Source organism: Balaenoptera physalus, assembly GCF_965194825.1.
Source record: "Balaenoptera physalus genome assembly, chromosome: X".
Taxonomy (NCBI): Eukaryota; Metazoa; Chordata; class Mammalia; order Artiodactyla; family Balaenopteridae; genus Balaenoptera; species Balaenoptera physalus.
Window position 1 is genome coordinate 37,468,457 of NC_138903.1, and position 17,585 is coordinate 37,486,041.

General features: G+C 41.4%; 2 protein-coding genes across 4 annotated transcripts in view; one reads left to right on the plus strand and one right to left on the minus strand.

The window, feature by feature from the left end:
- Window positions 1-17,585, minus strand: part of LOC309652612 (uncharacterized protein) — a 19,266-nt gene continuing 1,681 nt past the window's right edge. For both annotated transcript variants that reach the window (XM_082446700.1, XM_082446699.1), the window contains one exon: window positions 1-16,215. In XM_082446700.1, the coding sequence (XP_082302826.1) occupies window positions 15,869-16,215 (347 nt within the window). In that variant the 3' untranslated portion in view covers window positions 1-15,868. The remainder of the gene's footprint in view (window positions 16,216-17,585) is intronic.
- NYX (nyctalopin) overlaps window positions 15,806-17,585 on the plus strand; it is a 23,471-nt gene continuing 21,691 nt past the window's right edge. Inside the window, exons 1-2 of one of the 2 annotated variants that reach the window (XM_082446575.1) lie at window positions 15,806-15,918; window positions 17,308-17,383. The gene's annotated coding sequence lies outside the window, so the exon portion shown is untranslated. Of the gene's footprint in view, window positions 15,919-16,274; window positions 16,691-17,307; window positions 17,384-17,585 lie in introns of those variants that run through there. The other variant, XM_082446576.1, reaches the window with a different exon arrangement.

The window sequence follows — 17,585 nt, forward strand, 5'->3', positions numbered from 1 at the left end:
AAAAAACTTAAAAAACTTTTTTCATGTTGAAGTAAAAAAAACAGAAAAGTGCCTAAAACCTACACGTGTGATTTAACAAATGTTTCTAAAGGGAACACGCATGTCAACAACACCCAGATCAAGAAATAGGACATCACCCCCATCTTCGAAATCCCCAGGTATCCCTCCCTCCTGATCATTGTCTTCTGTCCTCAAGAAATAATCCCTCTCCTGACTTTTATAGTAATCATTTCCATGCGTTTTCTTATATTTTGACCTCGCATGTATGCATTTTAAAACAATGTGGTTTAGCTTTGCCTGTGCTTGAATTTAGAGAAATCAGTTATACTGTATATATTTTGTGAGGGCTCTGAACACTCTCTTGTGGCATGTGGCTCTATTTGTTCACTCCCATTGCTGTATAGTATTCCATGGTATGAATATTACATAACTTATGTATTCTTTCTGCTGTTGGTGAACACTTGGGGTGTTTCCAGTTTGGAGCACTTATAAACAATGCTACCAAGACTATTTTTGCACACATATCCTCGTGCATATATACAAGGATTTTCCTAGGAATACTCTAGGTTTTAGATTCCCAAAATATGGAGCTGAAATAAACATCCAGATAGGATTCATTGTATGTATTGGAAGTCTGTGCTTAAGAGACAAATGAATGAAAACAAAAATGAAGAATCTTACCTAATTCAATGAGCAAACTGTTGTTCAAGTTTAAGCCAGAAAGCTATGTCATTTTTATGTACATATGAGAATATACAGTTCCACCCACTCTTGCTTCTTTTACTTTAAATTTAGGTATCATAGCTGTTTAGTTTGTGGATTTCTGAAGTTCTCAGTCCTAGGAAAAAGGGAATACCAAGTAGCCACTCAATTTTTTTGATCTTCCTTTTATCTTGCCAGTTTTGTGGTTGTTCCATCAGCTCAACTCAGTCCTATAATTATGGTGTCTGTGTGCAGGAAACAGGATGTGGAAAGGAGGCAGAAACAGCTCCTGCTGACCCAGATCAATTTCTTCTGAGTGAATATCTGTAATTAGGCCAGTAATGATATTTTCCTGGAGAAAGAATTGAGTGAATTTAGGAAAAGGGTTTCAGAGCCCAACATGCATGTGTGTGTGTGGGGGGGGGGGCAGGGGCAGTTGAAGTGCAAAATAAGAGTTCAGTTTAATATTTATCCACCCACTTTCTGCAAGAAACAGATTTTTAGTAACACCAACCCTGTCCTTTGAAGAGAGGAAGATCTTCCAAGAGTGAAGGAATATAAAAGTTTTAGAAAGAAACATGGGTGATTTAAAAAAATATTTTCGGGCTTCCCTGGTGGCGCAGTGGTTGAGAATCTGCCTGCTAATGCAGGGGACACGGGTTCAAGCCCTGGTCTGGGAAGATCCCACATGCCGCGGAGCAACTGGGCCCGTGAGCCACAACTACTGAGCCTGCGCGTCTGGAGCCTGTGCTCCGCAACAAGAGAGGCCGCGATAGTGAGAGGCCCGTGCACCGCGATGAAGAGTGGCCCCCCCACTTGCCACAACTAGAGAAAGCCCTCACACAGAAACGAAGACCCAACACAGCCAAAAATAAATAAATAAATAAATTAATAAAATGTCTCTTCGCCTTTAAAAAAAAAATATTTTCACTGGGAAAAGCCTTTTAAAACAAGTTCCTAAACCCAGAATTCACAAAGCAAAAAACTGGTAGTTTTTTTTAAAAATTAATTAATTAATTAATTAATTTTTGGCTGCGTTGGTTCTCCGTTGCTGCGCGCAGGCTTTCTCTAGTTGCGGCGAGCGGGGGCTACTCTTCGTTGCAGTGCACGGGCTTCTCATTGCGGGGGCTTCTCTTGTTGCGGAGCATGGGCTCTAGGTGCACAGGCTCAGTAGATGTGGCTCGCGGGCTCTAGAGCACGGGCTCAGTAGTTGTGGCGCACGGGACGGGCTTAGTTGCTCCGTGGCATGTGGGATCTTCCCGGACCAGGGCTCGAACCCGTGTCCCCTGCATTGGCAGGTGGATTCTTAACCACTGCGCCACCAGGGAAGTCCCAAAACTGGTAGTTTTGATCAATATGAAATTTTAAATGTCTGTGTAAACAAAAATACCATAATGACAAAAGATAAATACATACCAAAAAAAAAACCAACTTTGAAATACACATGGCAGACTATAGGCTAATTTCCTGAATATACAAAGAGCTCTTACTAATCAATGAGAACAAAGACTAGTAACCCAACAGAAAATGGGCAAAGGTCAGGAATGGGTAATTTACAGAAAAAGAAATATAAGTGACTAATAGACATGTGATAAGATGCTCAATGTAATTCCTAATTAAATAAACACAAATTAAAATGACAATATTAGCCTATCTAATGGTCAACGATTTAAAAGTTAGATAGAACCAGGACTTGGTGGAAACAGAAATTCTCATTCTCTCTTGGTCTGTGTGCAAATTGGCAATTCCTTCAGGAGATAATTTAGCAAGACCTAGCAATTTGGCAATATTTAGTACAGTTTAAAAATGCACAAACTCTTTGAGCCAGCAATTCTACTTCAGGGAATTTATCCTACAGATATACTGAAACAAGTGAGTAAAGATAAATGTGAAAGAACATTCATTGTTACATGGCTTGTATTGTCCGAGGAGCGGCATTGGTTAAGTCATTTGCAGTACATCTTTACTGTGGTTGAATGAGGTAGATCTGTGGGTCCTGATGTGGAAAGATCTCCGTGGTAGTCACTAAAGATGTTCCCAAATGTTCTGCCTCTCTTCTCTCTCCCCACACAGGGTAGGATTGCATTTCCCCACCCTCTTTGAAGATAGGTGTGGCCAATGATAACCAAGCAAAAATGACATATGTCCTTTCTGGGGGAACACCTTAAGTGTTGGTGTGTGACATCCCCTTCTCCCTGCCCCAATGACTGTGGACACACATGTTGGGATGGGACCTGGGTCTCTGAGCGACTATGATGAACATAGTAGGAGGGGGAAATAAACATTTAAACCACTGAGATTGTGAATACTTTTCATTACTTCAGCATATTCCAGCCCATCATGACTAATACAATCTCCATGATAATCAAGTGAAAAAAAAAAAAACAACCAAGTGCCAAAAGAGTGATCTCATTCATTTATATTCGTGAGTGTTTAGATGCTTAAGAAATTTCTGAAAGGAGAAATTTAATAGGGCTTACAAAAAAGAGGCAGAAATGAGGAAGGCAATTTCTGCTTTTCACATTATAACCTGTACTGTTGTGTTTAAAAAAATAAAAACATGGTAAGTTTAAATTTAAAACTAGCTAATGTTTCCACAAAAAGATTCCTACAAGAATGTTCATGGCTGCCTTATTCATAGTAGCCCCAAACTTGAAATGGCCCAGATGTCCACGGAGGATGGATAAACAATTGCAGTATAGTCATACAATGGAATACTTACTATCCTGCAGTGGAAATGAATGAACTACACTTAAGGTCATAAGACAGATACTCATACAGATAAGACCTTGAGCAAAAGAAGCCACACACAGAAGAACAGGTACAGTTGATTCCGTTTATGTATAGAAACTGGCAAAACGAATTTATGGTGGTAGAAGTTAGGAGAGTGGCTATCCAGCAAAGTGCTTGAGTTTTGTCTGGGGATGGGCTGGGGGAGGGGCGGGCTTCTGGGGTAAGGGCTGCACGGCTACGGCTGTGCTGTTTGTGGAAATTCATGAAACTCTATCTTATCATAGGTGCACTTTTCCATATCCAGGCTGTACTTCAATTAAAAAGTGCAAAATCACATCTACTTGATATAAAGAATGAACAAACAGAAAGAAGGCAGCGCTGGGCCGGGCGGTGCTGGCCGGCGGTGCCCTGTTGGCAGCCGTTCCCGGTGGTGTGCAAGCCCGGGCACGTTCATGCACTGCAGCCCTGAGAGGCTAGGTCCCTGGTGTGAGCCCCCGAATAAATCCCGAGCAGGCTGCACCTCCCCTCTCATGCATGACCTCGGTACCAGCCGCTTAGCACGGCATTAAAAAACCCTCTATGGACATCTGCTGGAGCCTCCGTGGTGAGCAGGGCTTTCCAGCGGGGACAGTGCGTCCTTGGCAACCCGGGCAAGAGCCTCATTCTGTTGCAGGAAAGATGCAGAAACACAAGCTCAAACAGGAGCTGCTGGCCTCTTGGCAGCGATGCTTAATTAGCTTCCTGCAGGAGACTTTGTTTTTAACATCAAAAAAATTATCTAGTTGAAGCAATTTTACTGAACAAGGAATCAAATGAAAAACAATCTTATTGTTTAATCCATTCCTATATAGTGTAGTACAGGGGTCCTGCCTGTTTAAAACTACTTTCATAATAATACTAAGGCAGTGTTTGCATTTGTCACTGTCATTCTCTCCCTAATGTACAGTAGTGTTTTATGTTTGCTAACACAAAAGATTGACGGGAGAAGCACTTGGAGAATCCAGCTGTCTTCTTTAAGCATAAAAGCAGAGAGATTTGCAAACGTGTAAAACAATGCCACTCTTCTGGCTAATTTTTTTTTGTTTTGGCAAATATAGTTATTTTTCATAAAAATATGATTTATGTTCATATGTAATGGGTTTCTTATTCTTATTTTAAATGAATGAATACATATTTTAAATTTTTCTGTTTTAATTCCTAATACAGTAAATATTGATAGATGTAACCCACACAAACAACAACTCTTTGAGGTCTTAAGTAAATTTTAAGAGTGTAGAGGGGTCCTGAGACCAAAACATTCGTGAACTGCTGCTAGCTCTATAGTTTTTTCAAAAACTACTTTTCCTTTTTTTTTTTTTAACATCTTTATTGGAGTATAATTGCTTTACGATGGTGTGTTAGTTTCTGCTTTATAACAAAGTGAATCAGCTATACAAACACATATATCCCCATATTTCTTCCCTTTTGCGTCTCCCTCCCTCCCACCCTCCCTATCCCACCCTTCTAGGTGGTCACAAAGCACCGAGCTGATCTCCCTGTGCTTCTTTTGAAGTAACTTTAGATTTACAGAAAAGTTGTAAAGCTGGTACCGAGTTCCTATGCACCCCTCACCAAGCTTGCCCTAATGTTAGCATCTAACATAATGTACATGGTACGTTAGCCAGAATGAAGGAACCAACACTGGTACATTACTATTAACTAAACCACGGACTTTGCTTGGATTTCCCCAGTTTTTCCACTAATGTTATTTTGTTGTTGTTGTTCCAGGATCCAGTCTGAGATAGTACATTTAATGCATGTAGTTTTTCCTAATTTTTCAAATTTCAGTAATGGTCCTTTTATACTTTTAAAATGTATGCATTATGGTGAATGCATAATATACACCCAGATCTGTACTTACAATAGATTATGAAAAGCTCATAAATCATAAGTGCAGAGCTGGATGAATATTCACAAACAGCATCCAGAACAAGAAACAGAATGTGACCATAGCTTCAGAACCCCCTTTCATGCCCTATTTCAGACACTGCCTCCCCAAAGATAACCACCATCCTGATTGCTAACAGTGTAGAAGAGTTTTGCCTGGTTTTGTACTTTATGTAAATGGAATCATACAACATGTGCTCTTTGGGTCTGGTGTTGTTTTTGCTCAACAATCTGTTTGTGAGATTCATTCATTTGTCATGTGTACTGGTGGTTCATTCCTGTTGCTATAGAGCCAACTTTTTCTGTGCTGGGCCAGAGAGTAAAGATTTTAAGTTTGTGAGCCATGTAGTTTCTGTTGCAACTACTATAGTTTCTGATGCTGGTGAAAAGAGCCTTAGACAGAATGTAAACAAATGAGCGCGACTGTGTCCCAGTAAAACTTTCAAAAACAGGCAGCAAGCTGGATTTGGCCTGCAGGTTATAGGTTGCAGACCACTATATATAGTATCCCATTGTGTGAATATCCACAATTTACGGATCCATTCTATTGCTGAGGTGTGTTCTAGTAGTTTTTAGTTTGGGGCTATTAGGAATGGTGCTGCTCTGAACATTCTAGTACATGAATTTCTCTTGGGTATACACCCAGGAGCGGAATAGATACTGCCTAATGGTTTTCCAATTTGATGGTACCAATTTACACTCCCAGCAACAGTGTATGAGAGTTCACTATTCTATATCCTTACCAACACTTGGTATTGTCTTTTGAGCCATTCTGGTAGGTGTGAAGTGGTATCACATTATGGTTTTCATTTGTAATTCCCTGGTAATTAATGAAGTTGAGCAACTTTACATGGGCTTTTGGGAAGTGTGTATTCAAGTCTTTCATTCCTTTACACTTACCATCAATGCATGCCTGCTATTTCAATTGCTTTTTCCACTTTAGATTATTTTATATGAACATTTTCATGTTTTTACATGGTCCACATATGTCATTAAAATTTTGCTTAGTTGTCACCCATATTGCTGTATATCATGTTGTTTTCATAATTCACTATTATCAATAGCCTGAATGCTTTTTATTCAATATAGGTTTTGTGTGTGTGAGTGTGTGTGGCGGAGGGTTCTTTGGGTTATACTTCCCAGAATAAAATTACTGTGTCAAAGAGTTTGAATAATTTTATAGTTCTTGTTATATGTAATAATTGTATATTTTGTATTATGTTTTCATTGCTTAAAAAATATTCTCTTACAGAGTTGCATTAGTCGACTCTTTTAATTAAAAGGTACAGAAATTGAACTAGAAACAGTTTAAAGCCTCATAGGGAATTTCTTGGGAGGAGGGGGAAAGGGGAGTTGTTATTTAATGGGTACAGAATGTCAGTTTGGGATGATGGAAAAGTTCTGGAGAAGGATAGTGCTGATGGTTGCACAACAATGTGAGTATACTTAACGCCACTCCTCTTAAAAAGGTTTAAAATGTTAAATTTTATGTTCTATATATTTTACCACAATTTTTTTAAAAAAGAGGGGGAGCAACTGGACGTGCTTCTGGCACTGCTGGATCCAGGGATCAAAGCAATATCATTAGGATTCTGGCCCTCTCACTCCCATATCTTCATTCTTTTCTTTGTGTAGGTTTCAGTCTCAGGTAGACTCTCTCCACAAGGCAATTGAGATGGTCACGAGCATCACAAGGTTTATGTTCTCCTTAACCCTCAGAATCTTGGAGAATTTACCATGACTCTCTCTCCCCCAATGTTCATATCAGTCTTTGAAAAGGGCTCTTGATTCACCCGTGTGGATCACATGCCCATTAGGACAATCACTATCTTCAGAAGAATGAGTTACTCTGGCCACTTGGGTCACCTCCTCATCACAGAACCAGGGGTTGACAGTTCCACCAAAGTCATGCAGAGTGGGGGAGGGGAAGTTCCCCAGAGAAAGAGACGACCTCTGTTACCAGAAGGGAGAAATGGGGCAGGACAAAAACAACAGATGTCCCCTACATATGTTCTGGATTTCCTGTGTAACTCAAGCACTTCCAAAGAGAGCATTTAAATGTGTCACATAGCATTCCTATGTGATCGGCATTTTGGTTTTGTTATTTTTAAAAATTTTAATGCCTTGTGGTTTGACTATTTGGTGGACCGTATTTCTGCCTTTCTGCAAATACTGAACCTAGTAAGTTGAATAAACTCGTTAATGTGTGCTAAATCAATGAAAGAATGAGTCTTTGTGGTCCAGTATAGAATCATAGTTTTTCGTATGTTTGTTTGCGAATGGTATGATTTATGTACATTTGAGAAAAGACCATATGAACCTGTCCCATCTTTAGTTTCCCCACATGTCTGTTAAACTCATATTGTTTATGGAATTGTCTTCTAGCATGGAGTACAGAGGCCCTGGGATGTAGTGAACCCCCCACCAAGATTTTTATTGAATGAGTTATTCAATCATATAGTATTTTCCAATATATTCTTTGTCTATTACTTCCTGAAATGGAATGTTGAGGGTTCCAATTAAAGTAATATTTGTTTTTTATTTCTTCTTGCCTTTTTGTCCTTTTTTGTCCATTTTCTTTCCCTGACTTTGTTGCAATGGTTTCTGTAACACATACATTCAGTATTTTTCAATTTTCATAATTTAATGTACATTTGGCCATTATGTAATGACCTTACTTATTGTACTGCCTTTTGCTATTACATCTGCTTTATCTGCTACCAAAACAGTAATCCCAGCTTTTCTTCTGTTCACATAAGAATATCCTCTTACACCGCTGCTCTGTTGATTTTTTTTGGTTTGTGTGTCTCCTGTAAGCAATAAATTGTTAGATTTTGCTCTTTTAACAGTCAATGAACTGCCTTTTTTAAGAGCAGAGTTCAGCCTCTTTACACTTAACGCTTCAATTGGTGAAATTTTACCATATCCCATTTCCTTTTAAATTTATTTAAATTTTCATTTGTTCTCTCCCTTTCGATTTATGGACTTTATGTGAGGTTCTTTCAACTTTTTGTTTCCTTTTGAATTCTATTAGAAGGTAACCTTAACTAATCTGTTTTTCTAAAGGTTTTGATTTATCAGGCTTTTACACAACTGTTTACTTCTAGTATTTACTTCTATTATTAACCTGGGATACTTTGAATTCTCATGTAGGAATGTTAAAAGTCTAGTCTTAAAAACTTTATCCTCAGACTTCCCTGTTGGCGCAGTGGTTAAGAAAGCGCCTGCTAATGCAGGGGGCACGGGTTCGAGCCCTGATCTGGGAAGATGCCACATGCCATGGAGCAGCTAAGCCCGTGCGCTACAGCTACTGAGCCTGCGCTCTAGAGCCCGTGCTCTGCAACAAGAGAAGCCACCGCAATGGGAAGCCCGCGCACCTCAACGAAGAGTAGCCCCCGCTCGCCGCAACTAAAGAAAGCCTGTGCGCAGCAACGAAGACCTAAAGCAGCCAAAAATAAATAAAAATAAATAACTTTAAAAAAAACTTTATTCTCTGTTCTCTGCCCTCCCACCCTCAACCATCTATGGTTGTGAGAGAGTCTTATTAAAATTCAGGGAATTCCTTGGCGGTGCAGTGGTGAGGACTCTGTGCTTTCACTGCTGAGGACTCGGGTTCAAGCCCTGGTCGGGGAACTAAGATCCCGCAAGCCGAGTGTCATGGCAAAAAAAAAAAAAAAAAAAATCACTCTGTACCAATTATTTCTCAAAATATTTACAGATTTGGGACTTCTCTGGTGGTCCAGTGGTTAAGAGTCTGCACTTCCACTGCAGAGGGCACGGGTTTGATCCCTGGTCAGGGAACTAAGATCCTGTATGCACGGTGTGGCAAAAAAAAAGAAAAAATGTAAGATTTATTTTACTTTTTCTCATCAAACTTGTCCTTTGGTGATATTAGAATGTACTGATTTATATATATATATATATATATATATATATATATATATATATATACACACACATATACATATATATGTATATACATATATACATATATAACTGAATCACTGTACAACTCTCTCTCTCTCTATATATATATATAGGTGTACTTTGCTGTACACCTGAAACTAACACAACATTGTAAATCAACTATACTTCAATTAAAAAATAATTTATAACTGTTAAAGAAAATGTGCTAATCTCTCATTTGCTTCTTGCTGTTTGCAGAACTCCATCGTCTCTAAATTTTATTTTTGTATTAAAGCAGATCCTCAAAGAGCTATGTACCTGTGCCCCATCTTGTAGGCATTTGTAGCATGATGTTTATGGAAATTTGCTTTGACATTATATTGAAGACTGTAATGAGAAGTAGCCCTATTTAACTCTTTATTTATTGTGGAGATGGTTTTGAAAGCTTGTTTTGTTTGTTTGTTTGTTTAGATATCTCAGTGCCTATATGTGTGTGTGTACCTATGTATATATGTGAGCCTGAGGAGAATATTTTCCTTAGTAACAGTGGCATTGTGTAAATTCATCGTATTTCTGTCTGTGATGGGGCTGCTGGCAGTTGTGTTAAATTTGAAAGTCAGCTCTAAAAACAGTATGTAACCTTATATCATGAATTTTAGGCATTAACCTTAGCTTCATCTTATTTTTTCCTTCCTGTCCAATTTCTTCACTTTGGTTAGAAAAAATTGGGGGAGAAAAATTCTTATTATAGAGAGTATTTTATTTTATATTTTGTGTTGTATGCTACTAGAATCCCTTTTGGAATGAGATAAGTTTCAAAGAAAAACAAATAATAATATTCTTATTTGTATGTTCCAAGTCTGCTCAATGGATATTTCCCAAAAGATTGGCTGAGCACCTCCAAATTTGTGGCTTATCAACTGTGGACACCCACCCATTAGAATTATGTGGGGCTGTAGCTTTGCTTGATAATCCACTTAAGTGAAGAATACTCTTCAATCTTTATGATAATCTTTAGTGTGGAGTTCTATTGTTTCCACAAAGATCTTCCATCCAAGGAAACCACAAGAGATCTCATTTCTGATATGATATTCACAAAATGGCCTTAGAGATGGCCTTGGGGATCTATATGATGAAGGATTTTCATGTCCAATTTAACATTCAACTTAATGTTTGAAAAATAACAATGCTTTTCTGCACTTTCACCCAATTTGGTGGCTCAAGTTAACTAGAGATTCCCATGAGACCATCTTTACTAGAAATCCAATCCTTGTAGTTGAGTCTCTGCCAATAGTATTGGGCCAATTACACATTTTGCTTCCTTGTTATGGATAAAGATGTAGTAGGAGAAATATTTATTAGTTTAAGAGTCGGGGGTAGCACTGTTCGTTGCTTATCATGCAGCCAATCCACCACCTACATTGCTAACAGAACCCTGATTTTGTTTGGGCAACCATGTGCCTAACCTCAGGGGACAAGGAGTCTTGAATTTAGCTTATCATAGCCCTCTTGTTCCCCATCTCAAGAGACTTCCTTTCCTGTCTTCCTTTGCAGTTAAGAGTAGCCATGTGACCCATCAAGGCCAATAAGGTTGGAGGAGAAGTCTGCTGGGGGCTTTCTGGAAAAAACTTACTCTTGGTAAGAAACAGAGAGATGGAGAGAAGGTGGTGGTTTCCCTAGGTACACCTCCCTGCTTGCTTCCTTTGAATGTGCATGAAGTTAATGTCTGGAGCTGTGGCTGCCATCTTGCAACAAGCCTGAAGGTGAGAAGCCAACATGCAATGGTGGGGGGAATGGAAGGTAGGAAAGCACCAGGGTCTTCGGTGGTGTTACGTGCCGAACCAACCCTGAGCCCACCTACCTCAGATCTCTTATTAAGTAAACAATAAATGTCTTTAGGTTTTAAGATATATAAGATATATCTTAAGATAGTGGTTCTCAAAGTGTGTTCTGGGGATCCCTGAGACCCTTTAAGAGGTCCCTTTATAATAGTGTAACTGAGCAGGACCCTATAAAGCCTTCCTGGGACAGGACCACCCCTCCCCCATGTCCTCTACCTGTCTCTTGTTTGTAGAAAACCTTTAGCCTCCTAGGCCTTCCCTGAGTTCCAAAGAATATATTTAATATATTTAATCAGAGAAATGAGAAAATGCAGAAACAAAGGAAAACAGTCAAACAAGACAAAATAATAGTTTGGCCATTAAACAAAGTCAGGACCTTTCGTTCCTCCTCAAGGGCTATAGATAATCTTCGGAGCCAAATCCTTTGAGCTGTTTTGCAGACACTGAAGCCCCCACCAGGTGGAAGAAGTTAACTGTCTGCTGCCCACAAGCACGCAGACCCCAGACCAGCTGGAACCAGAAGGTTGATGTTGACTCCTGATTACCTCACCACCAACCAATCAGAAGAATGTCCACCAGCTGATCACGTACCCAGCAACCCTCTCCCTCACCCTGTCTTTAAAAACCTTCCCCTGAAAGCCATCAGGAGTTCGGGCCTTTTGAGCATTAGGTGCCTGGACTCTTTGCTTGGGGCCCTGCAGTACACGCTGCACTTCCCTTCACCACGACCCAGTGTCAGTAGATTGGCTTTACTGCGCCGGCGAGACGAGCCGGACCCAAGTTTGGTTTAGTAACAACAGTATTAAGATGTTATTAGCCCTTTTCATCCTCATTCTCTCATGAGCATACAGTGGGGTTTTCCGGAGGCTCCATGTTGTTTAATATCACAACAGATTGAAGGCAGAAGCTGCTAGAAAATCCAGCTGTCTTCTATTAAGTCAGATATGAAAGATTTGCAAAAATGTAACACAGTGTCACTCTCACTCATTTTTTGGTTTTGTTTTGGAGAATAGTTATTTTTCATAAAAATGTATTATTTATGTTGACATGCAATGGGCTTATTACTGTTATTTTTAAATGAATACAATTTTATTTTTTTTGGCCGCACCATGTGGGATCTTAGTTCCCTGACCAGAGCTGTCCCCTGCATTGGGAGCGCAGAGTCTTAACCACTGGACCGCCAGGGAAGTCCAAATGAATACAAATTTAAAAAGTTTCTCGGTTAACTGGGAAATACAGTATTAACTTCTAATACAATAAATATTGATAGATATAACCCATATAAACAAAGGCTTTTGGGGATCCTCAATAATTTTGAATGAAGAGTGTAAAGGAGTCCTGAAAGCCAAAAAAGTTTGAGAGCTTCTGACCAAAGGCATTATTAGGTGGATTCTTCTGTTAACTGCTGCAGAAATTGTTCATTTCTGAAAAGCATTCCTGAATGACTTGGAACAGAATTCTTCTTGGGTGAGAACTGTCTTTGTTTAGAAAAGCAAACTAATAGGCCATTGTGGTTTTAGAAAGATAGCAGGGCTGGGGCCACCTGGGAATGAGACAGAGAAAAAGCCAGACTGCTCAGCATAAGAAAAGAATGAGAATCTGGGGTGAGTTTGCTCGGGAGAGGAACAAAGGAGAGGGAAAGGGTCCTCGGTGGGGAAAGGGGAGTGGAGTGAGGGGAAGATGAATGGCTGAGGCTACCTACATTATGTCTTAAACTCTCCAAGTCCTCAGCCAAATTCTGCTACACATTCACGACGGCCTTGGTGAGTGGCGTTTTGGGGAGATCAAGGAAAAGGGGCTTTATTACATGTTAGGGTTGACAGAGAGTGGAGAGAAAACAAGAGGTGAAGTGTGGGTGATAGAATTCTGAGCAAACCCCGGAAATCTGAACCGGAAGTCACTAGGTAAAATGTACCCTTCACCACCCCACTATCCCATGATTCCCTGTAGATATTGGAAAAGGACACAGGGTTTCCCATCACAGGGGAATTTGAGAACATTATATTAGAATTTCAAAGAGCTGCATCACTGTAGCTGGTGTCTGCATTAGCAAAGCGCTTGTCAGCTGTTTTCCAGAGGGTTTGGCATTTAACAGCTGAAAAGCTGCCCTCATCCCTTTCTAGGTGCCAGGAGACAGGACTCTTGTAGCTCCTCACCTCCTGGTGAAGACTTAAAAAGCAGGTACAGGTCTCTGGAGATCTTTTTGGATGTAGTCAAGTTGATTTTTCCAAACATGCAATCTCAGCATTTGATTTTATTACTACTGCCCTCTGGGTTTTGGCAGGCTTACCTAAAAGATGGCTACTTTTAAATGTTCATTTACTCTGTTTACAAAGAGAAAGGTTTCTCTTGCCAGCATGCTTTCGCTCAGATTTGGGGACTCTGTACTTATTTAATATGTTTTAAAAGTCTAATGAGGAGTTAGTGAGCATTTGGAAACTTTGCAGCTTTCAGGATGAAAGCAGCCATCTGTGGTTATGACATCATCTCTGTTAATTACCCCTTTGCAAAAATCTGCCTGAATGGAGAAGAGGTGGGTGTGTCTATGTGGGTATTTAACGTGATGATTAAAATATATTAATGATAGTTTTCACTTCTCAAGCACCCTACATCTTAGGATCTTCTTTAAAAGTGCTTCCACAGGCTTTAATTAGCCCTTATAACTCTACTAGGAAGAAGTAAAACAGCTCCCATTTTACAAAAGAGGAAAGTGAAACACAAAGAAGGGTCCTGTTTGGAGGTAGAATAAAGCTGCCTCCTCACGGCTCAGCACTGAGCTCAATCTTTCTCCTCTGCTTGACCAAGAACTGACATTCACAAGCTTTAAATGAGAAGCACAAATTGGTTCCCATCTTGACACGCTAGACACCTGAGCCAAAACAGAACATTTTAGGGTTCATGAGAAATTATTACTTATTATAAGCCACTTCCTAAAGTTATCTAAACAAACAAAAAACAAGAAAACCAAAACAAATCAAAGGGACTATACAGCTCAGAAGTTCTGATTCTCAGTTTCCTCTATAGTTTAACCATTTTGAGTTCTGGGTTATGTATGAAAATGTTCTAGATCAGAAAAGGAAGGCACGATTGCCAATTATTCCACTTTTTATAGGTCATTTTCATTTTCAATGAAGGAAATATAGGAAAGTTGATAGGAATGCATGGAAGGAAATGCAGAGAAAAATATAAAATTTTCTTCCCTCCAAATATATTTAGCTATGTATCTGAAAGGGGCCAAATGAGGGGCATACTTTTAAAAAGCTATTATGAAAAACTTTCAAACACACACAAAAGTAGAGACACCCCCATGTATTCATCACCCAGGTTCCACATTTATCAACTTTCTGCTATTTTTGTTTCAATTCTCCCCGCCCCTTGTTTTGTGGGAGTATTTCAAAGCAAATCCCAGATATCATATTTCACCATAATTACTTCTGTATTTTTCCTAATGCATAGAATTTTAAAAATAGAACCATAATACCATTATCACACCCAACAGAAAACCAATTCTTTAATACTATCTAATAATCTGTATTTAGTTTCTACTGATGGTTTCAAAATTGTCTGAAAATTGCATTGACTACTATCTCTTTTTTTTTTTTTTTGGCCGTGCCACGTGGCTTGCAGGATCTCAGTTCCCCCACGAGGGATTGAACCCAGGCCAAGGCAGTGAAAGCCCGGAATCCTAACCATTAGGCCACCAGGGAACTCCCAGTGACTCTTTAGTCTCTTTTACTTAACAGGTCTTCCTTCTTCCCCTTCATCCCCCATTCCATTAATTTGTTGGGAACACTGGATCATTTGCCCTGTAGAACTTTCCACAGTGTGTATTTAGTTTATTGTATCTTTGGAGTCTTTTAACATATTTCTCCATCCTTCACATTTCTTTAAATGGTAGCTAGATCTGGAGGCTTGATTAGCTTCAGGTTCTTTTTTTTTTTTTTTTTCCCTGCTCCAAACACTTCAATGGTAGTGCTCTGTACTTTCTATTATGTCAGATCAAGAGGTACCTAATGTCTGGTTGTGCCACCTGGGGGGTATGTTTAAGAACGATCCGTAGGATGCATGATTTCATTGCAATACAGTGATTTCCTCATTCTATCACTTCTGCTTTTATTATGTGTGATTCTTTTATAAAGAAAAACTTTCCCTTATCAACTAGTGTATTTGGTTACCCTGAAATACAACCCATAAAGGAAAGGCAAGATAAATGCTTGATTCTTTCCCTTTAGTTATCACCTTTCAGAATAACACCCTAGTAACCTCCAAAGTCTACTGAGGAGTTTTTCAAATATCATTATAAACTCATGGATTTAACAAATATATTTATTTCATTTTACAGTCAATATTCTTATTGGTCCATCTTTGGCCAGTGGAACCACTCAACGTTCCTTCTACTCAAATATCTTTGATGGCTTGTCTTCTGAAATAATAAGACGTTCCAGGATCATGTTGTACTTTGCCTGCCCCAGACCTGGAAACAGACTTTTCTTCAAGGAGCTCTGGTTCCTTTTACTTGGAAATGAAGACACCTACTTTTGATGCAATGTAAAGAGCAATGATTTCAAAAGAGGCTCCAAGGAGGTGTACCTTTGGGCAGTGGGCAGCGTTTGTTGAGTGATACGCCAGGAAGGGACCCTGAGCCAGCTCTTCGTTTACAGATGAGCAAACAGGGTTATCAGCCACAATCGGAGCTACATGGCCGGGTCAGGAGGGCAAGGCTCTGGGAACACCTTCCCCAGGGTGTGACCTTTGACAAGTCAGGCCCTCGCCCTGGCATCCCTTCCAGCCGGATATTCTGCGGCTCCAGGTGCGTGACTAACGTTTCCGGCACTGACGCACCCTGGGACTTTCCCGGGCCTCCGTCCCGCCCCGCCGAGCTGGTGAGAGTGGCGCGCGAAGGCGGGGACGGGTGGGGGCTGAGTGCTGGGAGCCGCCCTGGCCCGGCTCCGGAGCCTCAGCGCCCCCTGGCGGCCGCGCCTGGTGGGGCGGGGCTTGGCGGGGGTGGGGCTTAGCGCCCAGCGGCTCCGCCTCTTCGCCCCCGGAGGCGTTGGGGCTGGGCCGGCGGATGCGGGCAGGAGCTGTAGAGGTTTCACAAGGACGTGACCTTAAGGGGAAAAAAAACACTGTGTCACGAGTGGTTGCTAACCGGGGTTAGCGAGCTGAACTAGTTCTCCGAAGCCCGGGGAGGGAGGGAGGGAGGGATGGAAGGAGGGGCTGGGCCGAAATGTCCAGACCGCTGACTCGCTGCGTACTTGCCCCTCCATTAGCGCGGTGGCGCGCCCTGCGCCCCGGGGAGGAGGATGGAAGGGGGTGCGAGCCCGCACCCCGACTGTGTCTGGGCCTGCAGTTGGGGCGACGTCACTTCACCGGAAGTCCGCGGAATGAAGGCACAGTTTTCTCTGCCCCTCCCTTCCCCTCCCCCCAATTCCAGAAACGAGGCCCCTGAGCCCAGGCAGATCTAACCAGACCCGTCGGAGCTGGGTTTCCATTGGAAGGTTGGAAGTGAAAGGAAGTAGGATGGTTTGCTCATAGAGAACAAAGGAGTTAGGTGCTGTAGCCACAGAATGGGTTCAGCCAAGGTAGTTTAGGGGTGCCTGGCAAGAAGGGGAGTGACTCCCCTCCCCTTCCCCCTTTCCCCTTCTCCTAGTGCCGGCAGCGGGAGTGGCCACGGGGATAGGGATAGATTGTGTCCCTGTCTTACTACGGTCCCGGAATAACCCAGGGACTGGGAGGCGGGAGGACTGGGTCCTAGTTCCACTTCCACTTAACTGTCACCCTGGGGAGCTGGTCACTTAACTTTTGTGGGCCTCAGTTTCCCTACTTGAAGAATGATGGTCTGGACTAGATTATGGAAGTTTCAAGTACTGTAAGGCATGGGAAGTGAGGGTATCTGTCCTGAGACCACCGAGTAAGTCAGAGAAGAAGGTGGCGCCAGGGGTCAAGGCTGTCATGTGCCCCAGTCCTCCTTCCATAGTCCCCCCTCCACCTCTGCCCACCAATTCTCACATGGGCTTCGTTAGCAAACATTTGTGCACCACTGCCTGCATGCCAAACATAGGCTCGGCCCTGATGTTTGTGGGACCTGGGACAAGAGTACACACAGAGGACCACATACCATATGTCTAAATATTTAAAAGTTATAAATCAAGCCAACAAACTCTTAAGTAAAATGTGTTCTATCCTTCTACCTTGACAGATATACCTCCATGGATAACAATCTGGAAGGCCAGGTTCCAGTTTGGAATTCTTGTATTCCTCAGCGTTCTGAGCAGGTATGTGGTGGCGCAGAGAGTGGCCCCAGCTCAAGGGCTGTGGCATGGCTTCCCTCTTCCCTGCCTGCGTCCATCCCACACCACAAGGATCCTTTCCCACACATGTCCTCAAGTGCAAACAGATGCCCTTTAAGGGGCCACTTCTCCAGTGTGCACAGTGGTGGTACAGTCTACCCTTGGAGGATGGACTAAGAAAAGCGGG